At 40.7% G+C, this 26899-nt stretch overlaps 3 protein-coding genes across 4 annotated transcripts; all 3 read right to left on the bottom strand.

The window, feature by feature from the left end:
• Positions 1 to 259: 259 nt before the first annotated feature.
• On the bottom strand, positions 260 to 23584 carry LOC311049787 (UPF0696 protein C11orf68 homolog). 2 transcript variants are annotated; one of them, XM_084063633.1, is made up of 2 exons: positions 23444 to 23584; positions 260 to 2595 (listed from the first exon to the last, which is right to left on the bottom strand). In XM_084063633.1, the coding sequence occupies exons 1-2, from the start codon at positions 23543 to 23545 to the stop codon at positions 2023 to 2025; spliced, it is 675 nt and encodes a 224-aa protein (XP_083919759.1). In that variant the 5' UTR covers positions 23546 to 23584; the 3' UTR covers positions 260 to 2022. The 2 variants fall into 2 exon arrangements, with proteins under 2 accessions (XP_083919759.1, XP_083919758.1); XM_084063632.1 differs by lacking the exon at positions 23444 to 23584 and adding an exon at positions 3245 to 3492.
• On the bottom strand, positions 6231 to 11450 carry LOC311049788 (UPF0696 protein C11orf68 homolog). Its single transcript, XM_084063634.1, has 2 exons — positions 11300 to 11450; positions 6231 to 7316 (listed from the first exon to the last, which is right to left on the bottom strand). Exons 1-2 carry the CDS (start codon positions 11381 to 11383, stop codon positions 6744 to 6746), a joined length of 657 nt encoding a protein of 218 aa, XP_083919760.1. The 5' UTR covers positions 11384 to 11450; the 3' UTR covers positions 6231 to 6743.
• Positions 22193 to 22924, bottom strand: LOC311049789 (UPF0696 protein C11orf68 homolog). Its single transcript, XM_084063635.1, has one exon. The coding sequence runs from the start codon at positions 22915 to 22917 to the stop codon at positions 22402 to 22404; it is 516 nt and encodes a 171-aa protein (XP_083919761.1). The 5' UTR covers positions 22918 to 22924; the 3' UTR covers positions 22193 to 22401.
• Positions 23585 to 26899: the final 3315 nt, after the last annotated feature.

Here is a 26899-nt window from a genome sequence, read left to right as displayed (position 1 = left end):
CTCAGGATTGTAAAGAGGTGAATCACAGCCAAACTGCATCACTGTTGTTCTTTCTGTATGACTTTAAGAACACGTGTGTGCTTACTTTTAATCTGGTGTTATTTTTAAACACGGTGTAGGTGGGGATGTTAGTGTACCAGTTAGTGCACTTCACCACGTCATGCTTCTTGTGAGTTGAGAGGTCCGACAAGGTTAGACTTGGGGGGGGGGGGGGGGGGGGGTATCCATGCATCTGCTTTTGATGCCTCCTGACTGCCAAGACCCTCATGTGCAATGTTGATATTGCAAAAAGCCGATTCAATTTTTGAGTTGAGTTTAATGTTTTTTTCTTTAAGACACTTCAAAATTAATTCTGTAATAACTGCTATGTAAAATAAATAAATTATATATATTTTCTTTTTTAAAGGAAATGCATGCATTATGAAGAGAGATAGTAGTAGTACTCCAGTATCGGGTCGGATAGGTAGCTATTAAATGTATTTTCAAACAACCACTGATTGTTTTAAATTGACATTAATGGCTCAGAAGCACATTCAATCCCTGACAATCAACAGTCAAAATTTTTTTTGTAGAATATACAGCATTTAAGTAAAAAGAATGTATTAAAAAAACTGCATACATTATCTTACAATTTTTCTTTCAAACAATTTTTGTCTCGTGTCGGACAGGTTAGCACATTGTCCAATAAAGCAAGAACCATTGATTATTTGTTTTAAACAGAATAGCTGAATGTGATGGCTGACTCAGCAGCCACACATAGACTATAATGTATGGTAACTCTTCCTTTTGGTTTATATATTTAGTGTGTTTATTTTCAGTTGGACATTATTAACAAGTTGAAATGACATAATTTATTATTTGTTATTCTATGAGTTTATTGGCCTTTGAGGAGTTTCTTTGAGTTACCAGTTCTGTGGGAGGTGCTGACTAACATACATGGGCATGATGGGCTGGCCAAAGCAATGGGGATCAGCTGCTCCAGATCTACAGCTAATTGGAGAAATTGGACTGCACCACAGTCCCTCTGTACCATGGGGTGGGGCAGGGGGTTTTGAGTTTGTGTTTCAATTGTAGTCTTTGTCTTTTCCCCCTTTTGTATTAACAGTGGTCTGACCCGTCCCTATATATTTCCACCTCCTGTATCATTCTAGTGAGTTCAGTTTTCAGTTCAGTTGTGTTGTCCAGTGTCTGTTTAGTTATTTAGTTTAATTTCCTTTGTGTTGAGCACATTTGTTTTGTTAAACCATTTATTTTCAACAACGAAAAGAAATAAAAAGAAATAAAAAAAGAGAACAATGTTTTAAAACCAACAAAGTTTTCCCTGTGTCTCTCCTTCCGACCAACTTGGTCCCTGACACTGAACATCCATTAAAGATATTAAGAAATGGCTCAGAATTATAAAAAAAAATTGTAGGCCATCTTCAATGCCTGACAATCAACAGCTATGTCAGTCATGATTAGCTGTAGAACCACACAGCATTATGTGACTATATTTTAAAGATGGAGTGCCATGATATTTTTCAACCCTAAAACCTGATCATAAGGTATTATTATTATGTAAGGATTTTTTTCCAAAAAAAAAAGTGTACAGAAATTGTTAAAAATGTTTTTATGTGGACACGCCTCCAGTTCATTAAGTATGCCTGGTTCTCACCTTAGCAGCTCCTCCACCACCTTAGCACCACCCACCTGTCCTAGTCCCTCCTCCTCCTCATGCCCACACCTGTTGTGTTATGATAATGAGGGGGAGGGTATGTTTTTTGGGGGCTCTGTGATGTCACTATGCCCCTGTTTTTGGATTGGCACGTTTGACTCTCAAGGTTTCAGCCTCCAGGAAAAAAACTCCAAATAGTCAGAGAAGACATGAAACACCATACAACCACCAGCGGAGGCCTTAATGAAGTTCTATCAACCTCATAGACACATGAAAAACAGAAAAAGTGCAAAACCATGGCACCACCTCTTTAAGATCTACACCCTCTGGACTAGATGCACCTTCTTGCTCTCACGGGCAGTCGGGCCCTATGTCACTTCCAGATCGGTGACTCTGTTAATGATGAGGGAACGCCTGGGTACACACTTCAGGTCAAACTTGCTCTCATATATGGTCGGGCGGAGCTTCCAGCGGTTGTTGCGGTAGATCCCTAGGTAGGTGTACGCGTCGGGCTTGTAAGAAAGCGAACACTTGACCCCCGTGGCACGGATGGCCGCTTCTAACCTTATGACCTGGTTCTCCTCCGTGAAGTTCTCGTTGTAGACACAGATGACATGCTTGCTGTTGCCGGGGTCGTGGGGGCTCACTTTACAAGATTTGATCTTGCCTTCCACCGTCGCTCTGGCCACGCACTCCCAGGCGTGGTCGACCTTGAAACCAGTGTCCAGCATCATCAGCCACTTCCCCCAGAGCACTCTGTGGTTCAGGGCGAGTTCCTTCACCGCCTGGTGGTTCACAGGCCGGCCGCTGGCCAGTAGCTCGTCCCAGCTGTCCTCGAGGCCGTCAACGTCGTTGTCCTCACTGTGCCAGTAATCGGGTCCCCGCACGGCTATCCACCCCACAGGGCTCCTGCCGTCCTCCTCGTCTCCGTATCGAGACACCTGTGCAGTGGTGGAAAAAGTACTCAAATGTTTTACTTAAAGGGATATTTCACTTTAAAAAAAATGTTGGGTCATTTTATCGTCTACTCAGGCTTTTGTGAGCCCCCCAGACAATTTTTAAGTTGCTTGATTCAGTATTTAGATATTTGATATTAATTTGATCAGACACGCCCCCCTTCCTATAGAAATCCATTGTAACTTTCACTTTTCAATTTGTTTTTGAAAGTGAAATATCCCTTTAAGTATAAGTATCAATACTGCAAAGTAGAAAAACTCTGTTTAAGTAAAAGTCCGAAATTCAAAATTTACTTGAGTAAAGGTACAAAAGTACAAAAGTATTGGCATCAGAATGTACTTAAAGTACCAAAAGTAGAAAGTAGCCTACTCATTACGCAGAATGTCCCATTTCACAATCTCACAATGCTCAGGCATTGTGACACATTTTAAGCTTGTAGATCAGCTATTTTCAAATGGCCTAAATGTATAGGGCTGAAGTGGTTAATGCATGTTTTGTAATAATAATCAAATCCTGAAATGTAGTGGAGAAGTAAAAGTACAGAAAATTGGACATACTCAAGTAAAGTAAAAGAAATACCTTAAACTTGTACTTGAGTAAATGTACTTAGTTACTTTCCACCACTGTCTGCACCTGTGATGGCCTGTTGCTCTCCAGCCAGCTGTCAAACTCTGCCCTGGGGGTCTTCCGTGAGTCAAAGACAGTCCAGGGGTCCGCGTCCGCCGCCCAGGCTTCAGCAGCATAGGTGTCTGAAGTGAAAACATGTGGCTTTTCCGACCCCCTCTCTTCTGGAACAACCTCAGCCTCCATGGTGCTGTCAAAATCAATAGTCTTAATGGGTCCAATGCAAGCTTCTCACGCTGTTGTCTGCCGAGCGTCGACTCAGTCACACCCCACACGACCTTTGGCCTGGTATCGTTACCATTTTCGGGTTTCTGATCCGGTCGGAGCAGAAATAACTTTACGTCATCAGGTGGCCGGAACCCATGACCATGACAGGAACCTCCAGTGCCGTGCACCTCCGAAACGATTCCCCTAGTTTAAATTGTGTTTAGTTTGGTATAATTGTTTCTTTTTTTTTGGGGGGGGGGGGGGGGGGGGGTATAATAATCGTTTGGTGCGTCTATCTTTTATTCTAACTCGTGGCGCGACTAGCGAGACTAAATTGATTCGCATTATGTGGGGAACAAAAACAATGCAACGCCAACCGGAATCCACCACCGGAACACGATAATTTCCCCCCTTTTTTTCTAAACCGGATCACACGGGCCAGTTTGGAGCGAATGGCTGGTGACGCGAGGTGACGTCACCTTACCCGACAATCTGGATTGATTTCAACAAGTCAATATAATGATCTGAACGCCGCCTTGCGGTCATATATGAGTGTTGAGTTGTTTTGTGTTGGTGTCTCTTGTAAAGTAACTAAGTACATTTACTCAAGTCGTGTAATTAAGAAAAATGTTGAAGTCTTTTTTACTTTACTGGAGTATCTCCCATTTTCAGTGCTTTTACTTCTACTCCACCACTACATCTCAGAGGCAAATATTATACTTTTCCCCCACTACAATTATTTGAGAACTTTAGTTTGCGATGCGACGCATTAGAGCTTTATCCATTTTCAAAAGATGTGTATACATTTGAAAACTTGTGAAATGGGACCTTTTACATAATAAGTACTTTATCCTTTTGGTACTTTAAGTACATTTTGATACCAATACTTTTGTACTTTTACTCAAGTAAATTTGAATTCCGGACTTTTACTTGTAGCAGCTTTACATTGCAGTATTGACACTTTTACTTAAGTTAAAACAATGTAGTACTTTTTCCACTACTGGTCTTAAAGGGCAAGACCACTTTGGTAGAGGTTTGGGTTGTGTAGTTACCTTGCCATGATGTAACTCCAAAGGTGGGCAAGAAATAAAAACTAATTGCTCCATTGATTAGAAATTGATAATTCAAAATAATGCTCCTCATTGACTTACATTGTACAGTAAAACAGCTCTCAAAGTCACTCTTTTAGCACATAAATGAACCCAAACATAGCTGATTCAGACAATATAGAGCATCACCAAACCCAGTAGTTTGTTTTTTAAATAAAAATGTTAGCTTCCTGTTGATTTTGCCATTTTTAATAAGTAGAAAACCCGGACTGAATCGGCGGATCCGGATCCAGATCTTCAAATAGTAAAATCAACAGGAAGTTGACATTTTTATTAAAATGGTGATGCTCTATATTGTCTGAATCAGCTATGTTTGGGTTCATTTATGTGCTAAAAGAGTGACTTTGTTGAGAGCTGTTTTACTGTACAATGTAAGTCAATGAGGAGCATATTTTGAATTATCAATTTCTAATCAATGGAGCAATTATTTTTGATTTCTTGTCCAACTTTGGAGTTACATCATGGCAAGGTAACTACACAACCCAAACCTCTACCAAAGTGGTCTTACCCTTTAAGACAAGATTAGATAAGCTTTATTGATCCCCAATTAACAGTAAAATCTAGTGTAATTTAATCGATAGTAACTTAATGTAAGTTAGTGACAAATAAAACCTTCTTGATTCTTGATCAAATTGCATTAACAAATTAAAAAATTGTGGGGATTGTTAACCTTCATTGGTTTACATGTATTTGAAAGCAGTTGATTATAGATGCAGCAAAAATTGTATGCAGTCTATGATATGTTGTCTTTCATTTCTGTGTCACATTGGTCCCAGGCAAGTAGCAGCTAATACAGCTCTGCTACTCCACAAACTGACTTTGAAAATGTTCTGTTCATTTGCTAATGTGTGTTTATTATACACAATCTTCCATGGCCAGGCCCAGGCCTCCCTTGTCCCACCACCACTGATTCAACTATTTATAACAAACTGCAATGATACTTAGCCTGGCTCCACCCGAAATGAAAATTCAGGCTGAGTGTCAGGCTAAATGATACTGACACACGGACAACAACATCCTCCACTAGAGGGCACTGCTGTGCCAAATTGCCGTCTACAAAATGTAGATAGATGCTAAACTAAAGATAATAAATAAATGATTAAATAAATGCTGCCACTAGACATCTGCATTAATACATATATGCATAAAGTATAATCCAGCACCAGTGAATATAGCATGAATAGTGATAATGAGTGGTGTGTCTGTACTAGTGCACTTTTACCCAAACACTTGTACAGACACACTATGGAAGCGAATAGATGCCATAATTGAAATGAAATGGCAAATTCGAAAATTCAATTGAAGTAAGAGAAATGCTTTTTAATCGTCAGGAAATTAACGCATTTTTTTTAGACAAAAATGAATGTCAAATGCAATAGTCTTTCTTTACATTTCATCTACAGGTGTGCTCATTCTATGACGGAATTAAAACGATAAATAAAAGATTTCCAGTCTCGTGTCAGACAGGTTAGCATTGATTATTTGTTTTAAACAGAATAGCTGAACAACATCCATTAAAGACATTAAGAAATGGCTCAGAATTATTAGACAACCATTAAATAATGGACAATATGCAGATGAAAATGCAATTTTTAAAATGAAAATGAAATAAAATAAATGCTTTTTAATCTTCAGATAATTAACACATATTTTGAGAGCAAGTTTAGTTCTCCATTAAGTATATTTTCAAACAACCACTGATTGTTTTAAATGACATTAACGGCTCAGAAGGATTTAGACAAACTTGAAACAAAACCTTTTTGGTTAGTAAGCTAAAAGTATAAAGTACACATTCAGTCCCTGATAATCAACAGTAATGTCAATAATTATTTTGGTAGAAAATACAGCATTTAAGTAAAAAGAAAAAAGAAAAGAAAAAAACTGCATACATTATGAAGAAACATATCCTGTCTTACAATTTTTCTTTCGAGCACTTTTTGTAAAACATTTCTCCAGTCTCGTGTCGGGCAGGTTAGCATTGATTATTCATTAAGAAATGGCTCAGAATTATTAGACAACTTTGAAACAAAAACTTCTTTTTTTTGTAGGCCATCTTCAATGCCTGACAATCAACAGCTACTGTATGTCAGTCATGATTAACTGTAGAACCACACAGCATTATGTGACTATATTTTAAGAGCTTCTCCTTAATCTACACCCTCTGGTAGATGCACCTTCTTGCTCTCACGGGCCTATGTGACTTCCAGATTGGTGACTTTGTTAATGATGCGGGAACGTCTGGGTACACACTCCAGGCCAAACTTGCTCTCATATATGGTCGGGCGGAGCTTCCAGCGGTTATTGGGGTAGATCCCTAGGTGGCCGTACACAATGGCCTTGTAACGAAGCGAACACTTGACCCCTGTGGCACGGATGGCCGCTTCTAACCTTATGACCTGGTTCTCCTCCGTGAAGTTCTCGTTGTAGCCACAGATGACATGACTGTTGCTGCTGGGGTCGTGGGTGCTCACTGAAGAAGTTCCGATCTTGCCGTCCACCGTCGCTCTGGCCACGCACTCCCAGGCTTGGTCGACCTTGAAACCAGTGTCCAGAAACATCATCCACATCCCCCCGAGCACTCCGTGGTTCAGGGCGAGTTCCTTCACCGTCTGATAGTTCACAGGCCGACCGCTGGCCAGTAGCTCGTTCCAGCTGTCCTTGAGGCCTTCTAAGTCCCTGTCCCCGTCACTGTCGCAGTAATTGGGTCCCCACACGGCTATCCCTCCCACAGGGCTGCCGTCCTCCTCGTCACTGTATCGAGACACCTGCGCAGTGGTGGAAAAAGTACTCAAATGTTTTACTTAAGTAAAAGTATCAATACTGCAAAGTACAAATACTCTGTTTGATTGATTGAAGTACTTTATTTAGAAAGACATGGAAAAAGTACATGGAAGTACAGTTAACAATACAAGGTCCTCTAAACTGGATCGCCCATAAAAGCACAACGGCTTGTTTCAAATAAGATCCCCACGCACTCAAATCATGATGACATTTACGAAAACAGACAGATATACACTACTATGCAGAACATCATACAATCAGCTTAAAGGTTACTGGTATGAAAAACAAGAAATATGTACATTAAACAATTCAAGGGGGGAGGGGGGGGGGGGGTTAGGTTAAGACTTTGACAGGGACCAGTTTGGAATTGCAGCCAGCCACCTGAAGGTGTTTTTTAGGGCAGTTTTGAAAGTGAGTAGGGTTTTACACTCCTTTTGGTAGGGCATTCCACATTTTTGTTGCATAGCATAAGAACGAGTTCATTCCCTTGTTTGTGCCAAATCTGGGTTGGACATGATCAGTCGAGCTGCAGCCTCTGGTATTGTGATTGTGGACTTCATTTACGTTTTTGAAGTATTTTGACAGGTACATGGGTATCCCAATGTTGTGGTGTATCTTGTAGACCAGGCCTATTGCAAGTTGCCATACTCTGTCCTCAACCCTGAGCCATCCGACCCTAGCAAAATGACCAGGGGTTAGATGGATTGTATGTTTAAGGCCAAGAAGTACCCTTACTTGATAGACAAGTAAAAGTCTAGAATTCAATATTTACTTGAGTAAAAATACAAAAGTATTGGCATCAGAATATACTGATGCCAATAAGTACCAAAAGTAGAAACTCATTACGCAGAATGTCCCGACCCATTTCACAAGTTTTCAAATGTATCTCCTTCTACAGCACGGCCACCAAGGTATGGAATAGTCTAACCCATCCCTCAAAAAATGCAGTTCGCTGGGCTCATTTAAAACAGCCCTAAAAATCTTTCTGGAGGCCAAAATAGGAGGTAGTACCAATTTCCCGGTAGACAGTCGACCCCCCCACTTTTTTTTTTACATATTTTTTATTTTGTTTTGTTTTCATGCTTTTTAATTTTTTTTTGTACATAGTGTTATTCTTCTCTGTATTTAAGGTTTCGAGGCCAATAGGCTCGAAGCCTTATTACATCTGTAAGAGTTCATGATCTTCCGCCGGTTTTGCCAGTTCTGGCCTAACCGCGTGGTCGCTTTTTATGAAATTCGGCAATATGGTAGAGGGCTATGCCAAACGGCGAAAACCCGAAACTCACAAACATTGGCCAAAGGGTGGCGCTGTAGCACTCAATTGAAAATGCCAACTTTGAACAGGTACAGCTCATGCCCTGTTTCACCTACAGCCATGAAACTTTGATACACACATGCGTCTCCTCATGCCTAACAACTTTCACTGTTTGACTTTTGACCTCTGACCTTTAGATCTCCCACCATTTCGAATTCTATGAAAAGCAGTAAAAAGCAGTAAAAAGCCTACTCCTCCTGGGATTTATGAGCAATCTGTACGAAACTGTATACACATGAACTTTGGACCAATGCCGACAGACGTAACCAAGCGGATTTTCCATAAGTGAAAACGTTAAGCTTTTATAAGCCAATGAAAATTGCAGCTTTTTTTAAATTATTCATCTGCCCCTAACACATACATGCAGACTCACATTTGTTTGACACTTTGCAATATTGTAGAGGGTCCTTCCAAGTATCACTGAAACCAATCTTACTCCAATTGGTCAAAGGGGGGCGCTATAGCAATTTTTTGAAAATGCAAACTTTAAACAGGCAAAAGTCATGCCTCGTTTGGCCGACAGCCGTTAAACCTGCTTACACATGTGCCTTGACTCATGAGGAACACATGTATCACTTTGACCAGTAAGCTCTGCCCTTAGATTGTCTGCAATTTTGAGCAGTTTGAAAAACATTTAAATCCAGGATTTCTGAGCAATTTGCATGAAACTGTGTCAAATACATGTTTGAGGCCCTTTTTCACAGGTTCAGGTGTGTTGGTTCAATAGCTTGATCACTTAATCATCTGCCTTGAAACCATAGGGTAGCCGGTTCGAATCCCACCTCAGGTAGACTTAATTATAATTGCATTGCACACAACATGACTATATCAATGAATACATGTGCAATTGTTAAAGATGACGAGAAATGCATACTTGAAAGTAGTTATTTTCAATGTGTGACGTACTTCATTCGCGCTTTTGTTTTGTTTTGTTGGATTCTCCCTTTTCACTGTCTAAGGCTGTGTATTGGATAGCTCCACCAGTAGAGTGTGAGTCTCATGTGCCGAAGGTCCCTGGTTCGAATCCTACTTATTACAGTTCACATTTAAATTGCATTGTACAAAACATGACCCTGTTAATTCAGACAAGTGCAATGTTTAGACAATAACACGAAATGCTTTTGAGAGTAGTTTTATTTTAAGTATGACATACTTTCTTGTGAAAATAAACGCGTTGTGAGCTTGTAGATCGACTATTTTCCACTAGTTTCCATTCCGAAATATATTGAGCAGTTTGAAAAACATTTAAACCAAGGATTTCTGAGCAATTTGCGTGAAAGTGTGTCATATGTGTGAACTCCCTTTTCACTAGTACAGGTCTGTTGGCCCAATGGCTTAATCATCTGCCTTGAAACCACAGGGTTCCTGGTTCGAATCCCACGTCATGTAGAATTCATTATAATTGCATTGCACACAACATGACTGTATCAATGAATGCATGTGCAATTGTTAACCAGTAAACTCCGCCCTTAGATTGTCTGCAATTTTGAGCAGTTTGAAAAACATTTAAATCCAGTATTTCTGAGCAATTTGCGTGAAAGTGTGTCATGTGTGTGAACTCCCTTTTCATCAGTTCGGGTCTGTTGGCCCAATGGCTTAATCATCTGCCTTGATACCAGAGCGTCGCCGGTTCAAATCTCACCTCATGCAGACCTCAACTCAATTGCATTACACACAACATGACTGTATCAATGAATAAACATGCAATTGTTAAATGAAACGCTTATTGAGAGTAGTTGTTTTCAATGTATGATGTACTTCATTCCCTCTTTTGTTTTGTTTTGTTTTGTTGGATTCTCCCTTCTCACTGACCAAGGCTGTGGATTGAATAGCTTGATCAATACAGTGTTAGTCTCATGTGCCAAAGGTCCACGGCTCAAACCCCACTTGTCACAGTTTACATTTAAATTGCATTATGCAAAACATGACCCTGTTAATTCAGACATGTGCACTTTGCTCTGCCACAGTCTGTCTGTCTGCCAGTCTGCCAGTCTGCCACAGTCTGTCACAGTCTGCCAGTCTGCCAGTCTGCCACTCTGTCACAGTCTGCCACTCTGCCAGTCTGCCACTCTGTCAAAGTCTGCCAGTCTGCCAGTCTGCCAGTCTGCCACTCTGTCAAAGTCTGCCAGTCTGCCAGTCTGCCACTCTTGTCACAGTCTGCCAGTCTGCCATTATTCTCGAAACCGCTAATTGCTGCTTGCAGCTATATTTTTATGTTGATTTTGAACTGTTTGGTTTCTACTATATGTGTCTATGAAATAAATACCATGGATGGCTTAGGGTTGAGGACAGAGAACAGCAACGATTTGGCTCAACAAAGGGAATGAACTCGTTCTCATGCTATTCATCAAAAATGTGGAAGGCCCTACCAAAAGGAGTAAAGGAGTGTAAAACCCTACTCACTTTCAAAACTGCCCTAAAGATACACCTTCAGGAGGCTGCAATTCGAAAATGACCCCTGTCTAAGTCTTAACCTTGTGATGTTTTACATTGTTTTTGCCTAATACAAATTTCAATCAATCAATCAATAAAATGTATACAAATCCTATAAAAATAGCCGATCTACAAGCTCACAATGCATTGCATTGCGAAGCAGGGCTGAAGTGGTTAATGTAAGTTTTGTAATAATAAACAAAATCTGCACCACTGCACCTGTGATGGCCTGTTGTTCTCCAGCCAGCTGTCAAACTCTGCCCTGGGGGTCGTCCGTGAGTCAAAGACAGTCCAGGGGTCCATCAATGCCGCCCGGGACCTATCAGCATAGTATTCTGCAGTGAAAACATGTGGCTTTTTCGACCCCCTCACTTCTGGAACAACCTCCATGGTGCTGTCAAGCCAAAGTGAATAGTTTTAATGGGTCCAATGCAAGCTTCTCACTCTAGGTGCGGGCTAACCCTGTTTCAAAAACAAAAAGTTTGTGTTCCAAAGAGCTCACAGAGCTGATGCGTGTCGCAGTTGCACTGACTAGCGTGAAGTCCGATGCATCATGTATGTGCAGACCATAGAGGTGCAGACCAGGCTCTGGAGCAGATTTGCGCGACAAGTTGAGCCAGCCGGTCGCAACCATAAATATATCTGGTTGCAACTCTCAAGCCCATCCCGTGATTGAGCAGCTGGTGGGCAGTTTCATTTTTTCAGTTTCAGTTTTGTTTCTCCGGATGTGTAGTTCTTTGACTAGTGCCTCTGCCCTCTGACTAGTGCTATTTGTAGGCCTACATATAAGTGAGGACAGAGGAATGCATTCCTCTGTCCTCACTTATATGTACAAATAGCACTAGTTATTTTCATGTTGAGTAGGCCTATGCTCAACATGAAAACAGTGCATTACACGTGCATAATATGGATAATATGGATAATATTCATATTTTATATTGCACGTCGCACATGCAATACAAACTAGACGCGTCGCAATTCCGGGGAAATTGCAGAGTGTGGTTGCGCCGACGCGGTCGGGACTCCAGTAATACGCCGGGAGGAATACCGTCGGAGACTGCGCCAATTACATCGTCACGTCACTCCTGAGATCGCTTGCGTTTCATTTTGAAAGGATCGATCCACCCCGAAATAATGTTTTTGCATCAAACGGTTACATTTTGCGCATTTGTGGCGCCCCCTATGGGTCAAAGTGGAAATGCTTTTGGGAATTTGTTGAGTAAACCACCCTCGACATGTGATTCGAATTTGGGATTGACCGGACGTTTCGTTCGTGATTTCTGGCATTTTTGGTAAAACGGGCCCCTCCCGCTAACTTTGGAAGCCATTTACGGACGGACGGTAAGGACTATGAAAATGCCGTTTGGATATGTTTACCGCATGGGCTCAGAGATCATGTGTACCGATTTGTGTGAGATTTGGAAAAAAATTGTAGGAAAAGGAGCAAAAAGTGTGTTTTGAAGAAAATTCAAAATGGCGGAAAATCTATCCTGACGCAAATGGGCGTGGCCTATATGGGGAGATGCGTAATGACCCAAGGAATCCAGGGAAAAGGAAATTTTGATTTTACGACCTACGGTTCAAGAGTTATAGGCCAAAAGGTAAAGTGGGCTGTTATAGCGCCACCATGTGGCCGACTGGTGTGATTCTTTTCATAATAATTTCGCAAAAAACTATTAACCTCCCCTCCAAATCTTGTAACTGTAGCCCTTACGGTTTCCGAGAAAAAAATACTTGAATGGGAGTTTTTGCAATTCCCATTAAAGTGGATGGGGAAATTTAATGCAGAAATAAATCAATATCAAAAAATCTATCCTGACGCAAATGGGCGTGGCCTATATGGGGAGATGCGTCGTGACCCAAGGAATCCAGGTGAAAAGAAATTTTGATTTTCGGACCTACGGTTCAAGAGTTACAGGCCAAAACGTAAAGGGGGCTGTTATAGCGCCACCATCAGGCCGAATGGTGTGATATTTTTTTCAATAATTTCGGACAATATTATGAATTATCCCTCCAAATCTGATAACTCTAGCTCTTACGTTTTTTGAGAAAAAAATACTTGAATTTGAGTTTTTTCACTTTTCCATTAAAGCGGATGGGGACATTTAATGGCACTAATAAATTAATATCAATTAAACTATTCAACCAATCTCTTAGCCCTATACACGCGCACGATTCCCGATTTAGACGGTCATTTTGACATATGGCACAACATTGGGGGATAAAAACTGTGGGAGGAGATGCGGTTTGAAAAAAGTTTATCTATAAAGAAAGAATAAAGAGTATAGAGTACTATAGTCTGGTTGCCCTGTTGGGCAACCACACTAAATATGAATATTATCTATATTATCCAGCAATATGAAAACATTAGCGCACCTTGACAAATGAAAACACCATTACATTATGAATAGCATTAACCACGTGAACCCCAGCATGGGGGGAACATAAGCCAAAAATAGCCGATCCTCAAGCTCACAACCGTTGCAGCGTGATGTGTTGTGAGCTTGCAGATCGGTTATTTTTGGCAAAGAGATTTGGTGTTGACAGAAAAAAAAATTAGGTCAGTTTTTACTGAGAATAGAGGGTTTAAGTAGGCTACATGTGAATTACATCAATAATTATGAATGACGATGGAAGAGTGGTAGAAGAAGAATATGGTAGAAGATTTTATGACAATAAAGCACAGAGATGTTTAGTTTTTAGCATACAGCCTGTAGATCTAGCCCAGGGGTGGGCAGCATTTATTTCCAGAGGGCCATACTGACTTCGATAAAGTGAGTGAAGGGCCACACACTGTACAATTGAATTGAAACGTGAAACACATAGTGCTGAATTATGTTAAAACTGCATGAATTTGGAAGACATGCCAGACGATCTTTACAATAAGGTCCTTGCTTTCACAACAACAATTTTCTGCAACAAAATGTTGATCTCTTCTTTTTCTTCTTTTTTTTTTTACAGCTGTACTGTACTGTATCACTCTGGTGTACTCTGGACTCTACATAAAACAATCCACGTCAATGCTGTATATCAACTTTTAAATGAGCCTATAAATGAATACAGTATCTCATATCTGATATGCACCACTCCATAGGTCACTGATTAAACACATTACATTATGTTATAAATATGGACTCAAACAAACAGGAGAAGGCTGCACACCAGTATTGATGAGGTGCTGCAGACCTTGGTAAATACGTCTGAAAATGAGGAAAAGCCTGCACACTAATGCTGCGTTAACACGGGCAGATACAAAGATACATGCTACCATTTATTTTCAATGGAAGCCAGAGACATGCAGATACAAAGATACATCCGCCGTTTGTAGCTGCTACAAAAGATTCAAAGCGACAGAGCAACAAATATGCTGTGTATCTTTGTATCTGCCGATTCTGCCCGTGTGAACCATAGACTGTATAAATGAGATGGACAAACCCCCTCCGCTGCTTTCTACAGACCGAAAATGAATCCTTTGCTGCAGACTGTAGGTCCGCCATGTTTCACTACGCGTCAGAATGAGTTCAGACCATTATTGGTTGGGTAACTTGTCAATCAAGAGCGGGGGGCGGGGAATGAATGCTATTGGTTGTGTAGCGTGTCAATCAAATCATCCCGCCCCTCCTAGAGAATAGCCTACTTTATCGTCAATTTTATAATAAATAGAACCATAATTTAGCAAAACGCATATCCTGATGATTGAAAGGAGACTTTAAACTAGCGACTGGAAGCATATAGAATTTATGACAATTTTTATTACAGTAAGAAAATCGAGTCTGAAAGTTGGTAAAAACCCATCGGCTTGCGTTAAAATAAATTCTTTCTGAACTCACAGGTCGGCACGGGTGAAACAGCGCCTCTCGCTGGACATTTACTAAACATCCGGGTTGGCCTCATAGTAAATATCTCAGCCTTGCCCCTTGGTGTGAACGCAGCATCATAGCCATGAAACAGGGATTGATTCAATCCCTGTTTCACTGTTACATTATAAACATAAAAAATGTGAGTACATGTGTAGCCCCTAGAGGGAGGCATAGATTATATGATGTCATAAGTGACACAGGTATATAAGGCCTTTCTGAACAGGCAGGTACGAGGCTGCCAATCTGTGGGTCCTCACAACACCATGCCGGTTACTGTGTTGTGAGAGGAGGAGGTTTTGTTTGAGTGCCAACTTGAAGAGTGGTAAGCCTGTTTGGTGTTTTATTGTTTTTAATTGTTGTTATACATGGAAAATGGAAAATGTTTATTATATCATCAGGTGTGTACCGTTCATGTGTTTGAGACATGCAAGGAGTGTTGTCTCTCCAGGAAATTGTGCATGTAAACTGGATATGAAATGTGAGTATAATTCTATGTACATGGAAAAGAGCTTTATACATTTCTGCATGTGATGTCTGATGTGTGATTTTGTGTGACATTCTACATGTTTATGTGCTAACATTCAGTGTACAGCTGCAGTTGAGGAAGTGTGGCAAATGTGAACAAAGTCACTCATGCAACCTTACAGAGTCACATGGTAAAGTGGTTTGTTTTATCTTTACTTTTAATATCACACTGTTATGTGGATACAGTATGTGTGTATTATGAGTTAACTGTGTTTGGTATTTATTTGTAGGGTCATGTGGAGTGAGCGGCCTAGGTTTGACCGCTGTTCCTTTTTCTTGATAGTGTTTCCTTTGTAGTTTGAGTACATGGCACAAATCAGCTGGCCGGCTACCGCAATCGAGCATGGTTTTGCTCCTAGAGTTAGACTTATGGTGATAAGTAGAGTGCGGAGCTGGTTGGCTGGTTTGACCAAATTTCTATTTGTTTATTTGTTTGAGAAACCATCTTCCCCATCGTAGCTAACACACGTAACCCAGCTCTGCTTGAACTCCCTTTGTATTAGGCTGCCATATAGGTGAGGGGCTTTGTACACTATTTGGACTGCCGTGTGCAAACAGGGCATTGGGCCTTTTCGTTTGTTGTGCTCTATAGAGTTGCAGTGTTGGTTGCAGTGTTGGCCTTGAGGTCAAGTGTAAGGTGCTGTGTTATCGTGTGATTTCACCCATTTGATTCCCCTCTCTAAGCCTGCAGCCATCAGGAGTGGAGCACAAGCAAGCTGTTTTTTGTGGGAAGCATTTGGGGAAATGTTATATGTTGTATGTCATTGCTCACTTCAGATTTTAAATGAATTTGGAATAAAACTATGTTTTATTGAAATTCCTTATTTTTTACTAAATGCTAATAAAGATTGTATATTTTTCTATTATACTTGAGTCCTGCCTGTTGATCATTATAGCGGGGTAACACATGGTTGGAGGAAAAGCAGCTATGTACTCAAATGGTAAATATTAATTACAATTAATTTTAGTCGAGTTAAATTAGTTTTTCTTAACTTGACTTTTACAGGGGCCAATTTCGAATTGCAGCCACCTGAAGGTACTCTTTTAGGGCAGTTTCGAAGGAGAGTATAGGGTTTTACACTCTTTATACTTTTGGTTGACTACAAAATGTAGTTAGATGCTAAACTAAAGATAATAAATTAATGATTAAATAAATGCTGACACTAGACATCTGCACTCAACGTAATGTACAGGCTATTCCATTAATACATCTATAAAGTATAATCCATCACCAGTGAATATAATGCATGAATAGTGATAATGAGTGGTGTGTCTGTACTATAGTCCTTGGGCCAGACGAGATATCGCTACCAAAAAGTTGGCAAAACCTTACCTATACTAAATTGTTTTTTGGGCCAATATAAGTAAATAAAAATATGATAGACTTTCCATAGGAGCAGCTTTTTATATTTTTTGACATGTTGTTATTTTTCTCTATAGGCGGATTTTCATTCATAGCCAACAACATATTAAAAGTTATATAACACACTTTTTGGACATCACACTGCTCCTTTTTTTTATAAATTAAACAAACCTGTGTCCAATTAAAGTAGTTGATGAAGTGGGTGTGGCCTATTTGGTGGTGGAGCAGTTTTTTCAGGAATCAAAGCTGAAGTAGTAGAGGCCCTAGGAGGGGTCCACGCGCGACTGCTTATTTTTTTTTCTAGTTTTGATTTTTGGCATCCATAGGACCTCTAATATTGGGATTTTGATGATCCCAAGAAAAAAAGTGGTCCCAAGTGTGTTTTTTTCAATGTTTTATTAACCCTATGAGACCTGCGGGATGGCTGGCTGGAACGCCGGCGAGACTGTCTTTCGGAGACTGTGGAACACTCAAATTTAGACGTAGCCCAAAGATAGAGATACCATTTTATTCTAGACAACCTCAGGTTTCCAATGGGACCAACCTTGTCATGCTACCTTGTCGGGAAGGGGGCTAAATACCTAATGATTCAAAGTTAAGACAACATTTTGGCGAGGGAAAAACGACCATCACCATTTTCCAAATGGTCCCTTGAGCTGTCACCTCAATATATGTGAATGAAAATGGGTTACATGGATACCTACAGGCCTCTCCTGTACAGACATGCCAAATGTATGCCTATCTCATGCAGTTCTGGGCAAGAACCATGCAGTGTTTTGCATGCAGTACAAATATGTAATTTCTGCCTATTGTAAAAAGGAGACCACTTCTAGGAGAGGAGACTGCATCTATAGCTGTATGAGACCACTGTACTGTATCTAGAAACCACTGTACTGTATCTAGACCACCACACTGTATCTATTGCTATATGAGACCACTTTAATGTATCTAGAGACCACTGTATTGTATATATACCACCGCACTGTATCTATTGCTATATGAGACCACTTTACTGTATCTAGAGACCACTGTATTGTATATATACCACTGTACTGCATCTATTGCTACATGAGACCACTGTACTGCATATATGAGACCACTGTATTGCATCTAGACCACTGTGCTGCATCTATATCCCACTGTACTGAATCTATAAACCACTGTGCTGCATCCAATCCCACTGTACTGAATCTATAAACTACTGTACTGCATGTATAGACCATTGTACTGCATTTATAGACCACATACATTGACCACTGTACTGTATCTATAGACCACTATACTGCATCTCAACTCAACACAGCTTTAAACATGTATATATAAAGCACATTTAACATGACTATGTCGCCACAAAGGCTCGGTAGATGCAGTACAGTGATCTACAGATGCACTAGAGTGATCTACAGATGCAGTAGAGTGATCTACAGATGCAGTAGAGTGGTCTACAGATGCACTACAGTGGTCTACAGATGCAGTAGAGGGGTCTACAGATGCACTAGAGTGGTCTACAGATGCAGTAGAGGGGTCTACAGATGCACTACAGTGGTCTACAGATGCAGTAGAGATGCAGTAGAGGGGTCTACAGATGCAGTAGAGTGGTCTACAGATGCACTACAGTGGTCTACAGATGCAGTAGAGTGGTCTACAGATGCAGTAGAGGGGTCTACAGATGCAGTAGAGTGGTCTACAGATGCAGTAGAGGGGTCTACAGATGCAGTAGAGTGGTCTACAGATGCAGTATAGGGGTCTACAGATGCAGTATAGGGGTCTACAGATGCAGTATAGGGGTCTACAGATGCAGTAGAGGGGTCTACAGATGCAGTATAGGGGTCTACAGATGCAGTAGAGGGGTCTACAGATGCAGTATAGTGGTCTACAGATGCAGTAGAGTGGTCTACAGATGCACTAGAGTGGTCTACAGATGCACTAGAGTGGTCTACAGATGCAGTAGAGGGGTCTACAGATGCAGTATCAGTGTCCAGAGATGTCTACAGATCAAGACAGTAGTCTACAGACATACTAGAGGGGTCTACAGACACACTAGAGGGGTCTACAGATCACGACAGGGGTCTACAGATGCACTACATGGTCTACACAGATGCACTACAGTGGTCTATCGATACAGTACAGCAGTCTATAGATACAGTAGCTAGTCTATAGATGCAGTACAATGGTCTATATATGAGTACAGTGGTTTATAGATTCAGTACAGTGGGATATAGATGCAGCACAGTGGTCTAGATGCAATACAGTGGTCTCATATAGCTATAGATGCAGTACAGTGCATCGGGGCGGCAGTGGCTCAGGGGTAGAGTGGCCGGGTAGTGTGAACTGGAAAACCGCAAGGTTCCCAGTTCGATCCCGGGCTGGGGGGCTCCCCTAGAGTTAGTGTCGAAGTGTCCTTGAGCAAGACACTGAACCCCGAATTGCTCCCGATGAGCAGGCTGGTGCCTTGCATGGTTTCCTCCGCCATCGGTGTATGAATGTGTGTGTGAATGGGTTAATGGCACAATCAATGTAAAGCGCTTCGGATAGAAGCACTATATAAATGCACCATTTACCATTTACAGTGGTATATATACACAATACAGTGGTCTCTAGATACAGTAAAGTGGTCTCAGATAGCAATAGATACAGTGTGGCGGTCTGCACTAGAGTGATCTACAGATGCAGTAGAGGGGTCTACAGATGCACTACAGTGGTCTACAGATGCAGTAGAGTGGTCTACAGATGCAGTAGAGGGGTCTACAGATGCACTACAGTGGTCTACAGATGCAGTAGAGTGGTCTACAGATGCAGTAGAGGGGTCTACAGATGCAGTAGAGTGGTCTACAGATGCACTAGAGTGGTCTATAGATGCAGTAGAGTGGTCTACAGATGCAGTAGAGTGGTCTACAGATGCACTAGAGTGGTCTACAGATGCAGTACAGTGGTTTCTAGGTACAGTACAGTGGTCTCATACAGCTATAGATGCAGTCTCCTCTCCTAGAAGTGGTCTCCTTTTTACAATAGGCAGAAATTACATATTTGTACTGAATGCAAAACACTGCATGGTTCTTGCCCAGAACTGCATGACCATCTTGGATGGCATCTTGAAAATTATGCCTTTCTGCTAAGTATATTTTTCTGGATATTTGGGATGTTCTCAAGCATGCCTAAAGGTACCAGAATCAATTGAAAACCCTTTTGTATCAATGTTTAGGGAGGTTTAGTGGTACTCTTTCTTATATGCCTATTGACCGGTCTATTTCTCATAAAAAGTGCTTGTTTAAGATAAGGCTGAAAATTACCACCCCAGAATGAAATACTATGGGTAAATTATACATTTCCTGAATCCTTAGGGTCATGTCAGTATTCCAGTTGTTGTGTTTTGTGTGTCTGATGTTTCTTGATGCCACAGAACTAAAAGAAAATATATGGTTTAGGCGGAAATTGTGAGAAAAAAAAGGTTATTAAAGGTTTGAAGAGCTCCAGTGACCACTGTACTTATCATACATAGTCACCAAAGGGCTCGAATGAAAGCTCAAAGTGTCCCCTTAAAAATGATACCAAACATAAAATATAAAACATTGTAATATGCCCTGAACGTGAGCCAATACCAAGATATGCACATGTGTCTAAAATGCCATTTTTCAATGGGGGGTGGTAACTTTAGCAGCTGATAACCCCAATTTAGCTGGGCCTCAGGAAGGTCTATCATACAAAAATAATATCTAGGGATGTATAGGAATAAAAAAATCCCAACTAGAATTTGCCATCCCAGGTGGTAGCGATATGTGAGATTTTGGGGTTTGGCCCAAGGACTACTAGTCTAGTGCACTGTTTCCCAAACACTAGTACAGACACACTATGGAAGCAATGAATGAAATGGCAAATTCGAAAATTAAATTGAAGTAAGAGAAATGCTTTTTAACACATTTTTTGAGACAAAAATGAATATATAATGCAATAGCATTTACATTTAATCTTCTGGTGTGCTCATTCTGTAACAGAATGAAATGAATAGGCCTACATAAAAGGTCATTTGTTTTAACATTTTTCTAAAAATGCCTGCTAAATAATGGACAATATTAAAATAAAAGGGTATTCTGAAAATGTAAATTAAAGGAGACATATAGGATGGTTGCTGGTTTCTCTCCCGACCTGGCAACCTGGGGCTGCCATGCAGAGAGATAAGCAGCCCCAGCATTAGCTCGTTCTGTTATTAGCCGTTAGCTTCTCGGAGTTTTAGCGCCTGTTACGTTATCATGGGACTCCACAATGAGTACTAGGAGAAAAAAACAGACTTTACATTTGTTAAAATAGGCGAATTGCTGCTATCCTATATACTCCTATAATGCCAACGGTGGGGGTCGATAGGGGGATCTGTGGAGTCACGCGATTTTCATTTCTACGTTAGTAAGTGATTTGACACACATCAAACATAACACTTAAAATGACCGGATGTCTCCTTTAAGTAAGGCTAATAGAGCACCGAAGTCCTGACGTCACTACCAGTAGAGGGCGCTTTTCGCAGGTTCGTGGCTTTACTTTTTGTGTTGATACCTCATTGGGGAATCTTAGATCGCTTCATATAAGAACTGTGTTCCAAAAATATACACGCCACCCCGGCGATTTTAGTCATATGGATATAAAGCATCGACTGAAGGTGTAAATGTACACATTTACCCAAAGAGTAACACAATATAAACACTAGAAACGAGTCAAACAACCCAAAGACTACATTTCCCATGAACGCGGCTGCTGTAGGGACAGTGATATCAGACCCAGAAGTAGTAGTTCTTAAGACTTTTAAGGCAGAATTCATTCCATCTTCGCCAGAAACAGGCTGTATCAAATATGAATGAATGTCATAAACGATGCAGAGCCACCCCCCTGACAAAAAGCCGGGGTGGTGTGTTTATGTTTGGAACACAGTTCTTATATGACGTGATCTAAGATTCCCAAATGGGGATTTCAACACAAAAAATAAAGCCACGAACCCATGAAACAGCGCCCTCGAGTGGCAGTGACTTCAGACTTCAGTGCTCTATGCTTTTTAATCTTAAGCTAATAAATGCATTATTTTGAGACACAAATGAATCTATAAATCAAGAGCATTTACATTTCATCTCCAGGTGTGGTCATTCTATGACCGAATGATAAAGAATTTTATTTTGCTTTTTCATTTGGTCATAGAATCAGTAATGTCAATAATGTTTTTGGTAGAAAAAACTGCATACATTATGAAGAAACATATCCTGTCTTACAATTTGTCTTTCAAACAATTTTTGTAAAACATTTCTCCAGTCTCGTGTCGGACATGTTAGCATAGCATATTGTCCAATAAAGAAAGAACCATTGATTATTTGTTTTAAACAGAATAGCTGAACAACAAAGACATTAAGAAATGTCTCAGAATGATTAGACAAACTTTTTTTTTTTGTAGGCTAACTTCAATGCCCGACAGCTATGTCAGTCATGATTAGCTGTAGAACCACACAGCATTATGTGACTATATTTTAAGAGCTTCTCCTTTTAATCTACACCCTCTGGACTAGAAGCACCTTCTTGCTCTCACGGGCCCAATCATGTCACTCCCAGATCGGTGACTCTGTTATGAGGGAACGCCTGGGTACGCACTTCAGGTCAAACTTGCTCTCATATATGGTCGGGCGGAGTTTCCAGCGGTTGTTGCGGTAGATCCCCAGGTGGGTGTACACGTCGGGCTTGTAAGAAAGCGAACACTTGACACCCGTGGCACGGATGGCCGCTTCTAACCTTATGACCTGGTTCTCCTCCGTGAAGTTCTTGTTGAAGGCACAGATGACATGACTGTTGCTGCTGGGGTCATAGGGGGTCACTATACAAGATCCGATCTTGCCGTCCACCGTCGCTCTGGCCACGCACTCCCAGGCGTGGTCGACCTTGAAACCAGTGTCCAGAAACATCATCCACTTTCCCCCGAGCACTCTGTGGTTCACAGCGAGTTCCTTCACCGTCTGATAGTTCACAGGCCTGCCGCTGGTCAATAGCTTGTCCCAGCTGTCCTTGAGGCCTTCTAAGTCCCTGTCACTGGGGCAGTAATTGGGTCCCCGCACAGCTATCATCCCCACAGGGCCGTCCTCACTGTATCGAGACACCTGCGCAGTGGTGGAAAAAGTACTGACATTTTTTATTTAAAAAAAAGGAAAAGTATCAATACTGCAAAGTACAAATACTCTGTTACAAGTAAAAGTCCGGAATTCAATATTTACTTGAGTAAAAGTACGTATTGGCATCAGAATGTGCTTTAAGTAGGAAAAGTAGAAAGTACTCATTATGCAGAAGCAGAATGTCCCATTTCACAAGTTTTCAAATGTATAAAATGTATAAAAATCCTTTGAAAATAGCCGATCTACAAGCTCACCATGCATATATAACAATAATGTATATAGGGCTGAAGTGGTTAATGTATGTTTTGTAATAATTATAAAAATCTACAAAGTAACTAGTAACTAAAGTTGTCAAATAATTGTAGTCGAGTAAAAGTATAATATTTGCGCCAGAGTAGAAGTAAAAGTACTGAAAATTGGACACAAGTAAAGTAAAAAATACCTCAAAATTGTACAGTACTTTAGTAAATGTACTTAGAACTTTCCACCACTGCACCTGTGATGGCCTGTTGCTCTCCAACCAGCTGTCAAACTCTGCCCTGGGGGTCGTCCGTGAATCAAACTCAATCCAGGGGTCCATCATTTGCGCCCAGGACTCAGCAGCATAGTATTCTGCAGTGAAAACATCTGGCTTTTCCGAACCCCTCGGCCTCACTTCTGGAACAACCTTCGCCTCCATGGTGCTGTCAAAGTCAATAGTTTTTAATGGATTTAATGCAACCTTCTCACTCTAGGTGCGCGGGCTAACCTGTTTCAAAAACAAAAAGTTGAGCTGTGTTCCGCTATAACAAAGAGCTCACAGAGCTGATGCGTGTGCACCAGCGTGACGTCCAATGCATCATGTATGTGCAGACCAGGCTCAGCTGGTGCAGATATGCGCGACAAGTTGAGCCAGCTGGTCGCAACTCGCAAGCCCATCCCTTGATATCGTCCATATCTTTGAGCAGCTGGTGGTCAGTTTATTTTTTTCAGTTTCAGTTTCGTTTCTCCAGATGTGTAGTTCTTTGCCTAGTGCCTCTGCCCTCTGACTAGTGCTATTTGTAGCCTACATACAAGTGAGGAGTCTGAGGACAGAGGAATGCATTCCTCTGTCCTCAATTATATGTACAAATAGCACTTGTTGTTTTCATGTTGAGTACACTCAACATGAAAACATTATGCACGTGCATTACTTACTCCTCTTCGTCCCCTATATGGGACATGAGGCTTCAATGAGCGCTCTGTCTCCATTGCATTCGGTCCCTGGCAGCATGTCGCGCCTCCAGGTTCATCTGTTCCAGCTCTTGTGTCACAGTTCTGCGCCAGGTGGACGCCAGGTGGATTATGCACGTGCATTGCACGTGCATAATATTATATATGGATAATATGGATAATATTCATATTTTATATTGCACGTCGTGCAATACAAAATATGAATATTATCTATATTATCCAGCAATATGAAAACATAAGAGCACCTTGACAAAATGAAAACACCATTACATTATTATGAACCACATGAACCCCAGCATGGGGGGAACATAAGCCAAAAATAACCGATCTGCAAGCTCACAACGCATTGAACGCAAGATGTCTTGTGAGCTTGTAGATCGGCTATTTTTGGCAAAGAGATTTGGTGTGGTTTAGCTGAGAATAGAGGGTTTAAGTAGGCTGCATGTGAATTACATTAATAACTAGACGCGTCGCAATTCCGGGGAAATTGCAGAGTGTGGTTGCGCCGACGCCGGTCGCGGGTCGCGGCCGCCGGGACTCGAGGAATAGGCCGGGAGGAATAACGTCGGAGGCTGCGCCAATTACATTGTCACGTCTCTGGCGTTTCATTTTGAAAGGATCGATCCACCCCGAAATAATGTTTTTGCATCAAACGGTTACATTTTGCGCATTTGTGGCGCCCCCTATGGGTCAAAGTGGAAATGCTTTTGGGAATTTGTTGAGTAAACCACCCTCGACAGGTGATTTGAATTTGGGATTGACCGGACGTTTCGTTCGTGATTTCTGGCATTTTTGGTAAAACGGGCCCCTCCCGCTAACTTTGGAAGCCATTTACGGACGAACGGTAAGGACTATGAAAATGCCGTTTGGATATGTTTACCGCATGGGCTCAGAGATCATGTGTACCGATTTGTGTGAGATTTGGAAAAAAATTGTAGGAAAAGGAGCAAAAAGTGTGTTTTGAAGAAAATTCAAAATGGCGGAAAATCTATCCTGACGCAAATGGGCGTATATGGGGAGATGCGTAATGACCCAAGGAATCCAGGGAAAAGGAAATTTTGATTTTACGACCTACGGTTCAAGAGTTATAGGCCAAAAGGTAAAGTGGGCTGTTATAGCGCCACCATGTGGCCGACTGGTGTGATTATTTTCATAATAATTTCGCAAAAAACTATTAACCTCCCCTCAAAATCTTGTAACTGTAGCCCTTACGGTTTCCGAGAAAAAAATACTTGAATGGGAGTTTTTGCAATTCCCATTAAAGTGGATGGGGAAATTTAATGCAGAAATAAATCAATATCAAACAATCTATCCTGACGCAAATGGGCGTGGCCTATATGGGGAGATGCGTAGTGACCCAAGGAATCCAGGTGAAAAGAAATTTTGATTTTCGGACCTACGGTTCAAGAGTTACAGGCCAAAACGTAAAGGGGGCTGTTATAGCGCCAGCATGAGGCCGAATGGTGTGATATATTTTTCAATAATTTCGGACAATATTATGAATTATCCCTCCAAATCTGATAACTCTAGCTCTTACGGTTTCTGAGAAAAAAATACTTGAATTTGAGTTTTTTCACTTTTACATGAAAGTGGATGGGGAAATTTAATGCACTAATAAATCAATATCAATTAAACTATTCAACCAATCTCTTAGCCCTATACACGCGCACGATTCCCGATTTAGACGGTCATTTTGACATATGGCACAACATTGGGGGATAAACTGTGGGAGAAATAGCGGTTTGAAATAAAGTTTATCTATAAAGATGGTGTATAGAGTACTATAGTCTGGTTGCCCTGTTGGGCAACCACACTAATAAAGATGGAAAGCTATAGAGTACTATAGTCTGGTTGCCCTGTTGGGCAACCACACTAATTATGAATGACGGTGGAAGAGTGGTAGAAGAATAATATGGTAGAAGAATATGGTAGATTTATTTAATTTATGCCATCACCAATGAGTGGTGTGTCTGTACTAGTGAGCTGTTATTTACCCAAACACTAGTAGCACTAGAGCGAATAGATGCCATAATTCAAATGAAATGGCAAATTCGAAAATTCAATTGAAGTAAGAGAAATGCTTTTTAATCTTCAGGAAATGCATAAATGCAATAGTGTTTACATTTAATCTACAGGTGTGCTCATTCTATGACGGAATTAAAACGATAAATACAATTTTCAATTAAAAAAAAACGCCCTGCTAAATAATGGACAGTATTAAAATGAAAATGCAATTTTGAAAATTAAAATGACATAAGAGAAATTCTTTTTAATCTTCAGATAATGAACGCATATTTTGAGACAAAAAAATAATATATAATGCAATATCATTTACATTTAATCTTCAGGTGTGCTCATTCTGTGACAGAATTAAATAAATAGATAAAAGGTTGATTTAACATTTTCTAAAAATGCCCGCTGAATAATGGACAATATTAAAATGAAAAGGCTATTTTGAAAATGTAAATTAAATCAGGCTAATGCTTTTTAATCTTAAGCTAATAGACCAATTATTTGTTTACCAACAGAGACTGGATGCACAGGTGATTGTTTCATGCAATCAATTCTCAACCTGTTGTGTATAAATGCATTTTTTGAGACACAAATGAATGTATAAATCAAGAGCATTAACATTTCATCTCCAGGTGTGCTCATTGTATGACCGAATTGAAAAAGCTAAATAAAATGACACTGCTTTAACATTTTCAAATCCTACCCTGCGCAA

Source organism: Gymnoscopelus microlampas (genome assembly GCF_963454915.1).
Source record: "Gymnoscopelus microlampas genome assembly, chromosome: 7".
Lineage (NCBI taxonomy): Eukaryota > Metazoa > Chordata > Actinopteri > Myctophiformes > Myctophidae > Gymnoscopelus > Gymnoscopelus microlampas.
The sequence above is the reverse complement of the archived record's forward strand: the minus strand, read 5'-3'. Positions and strand labels throughout refer to the sequence as shown.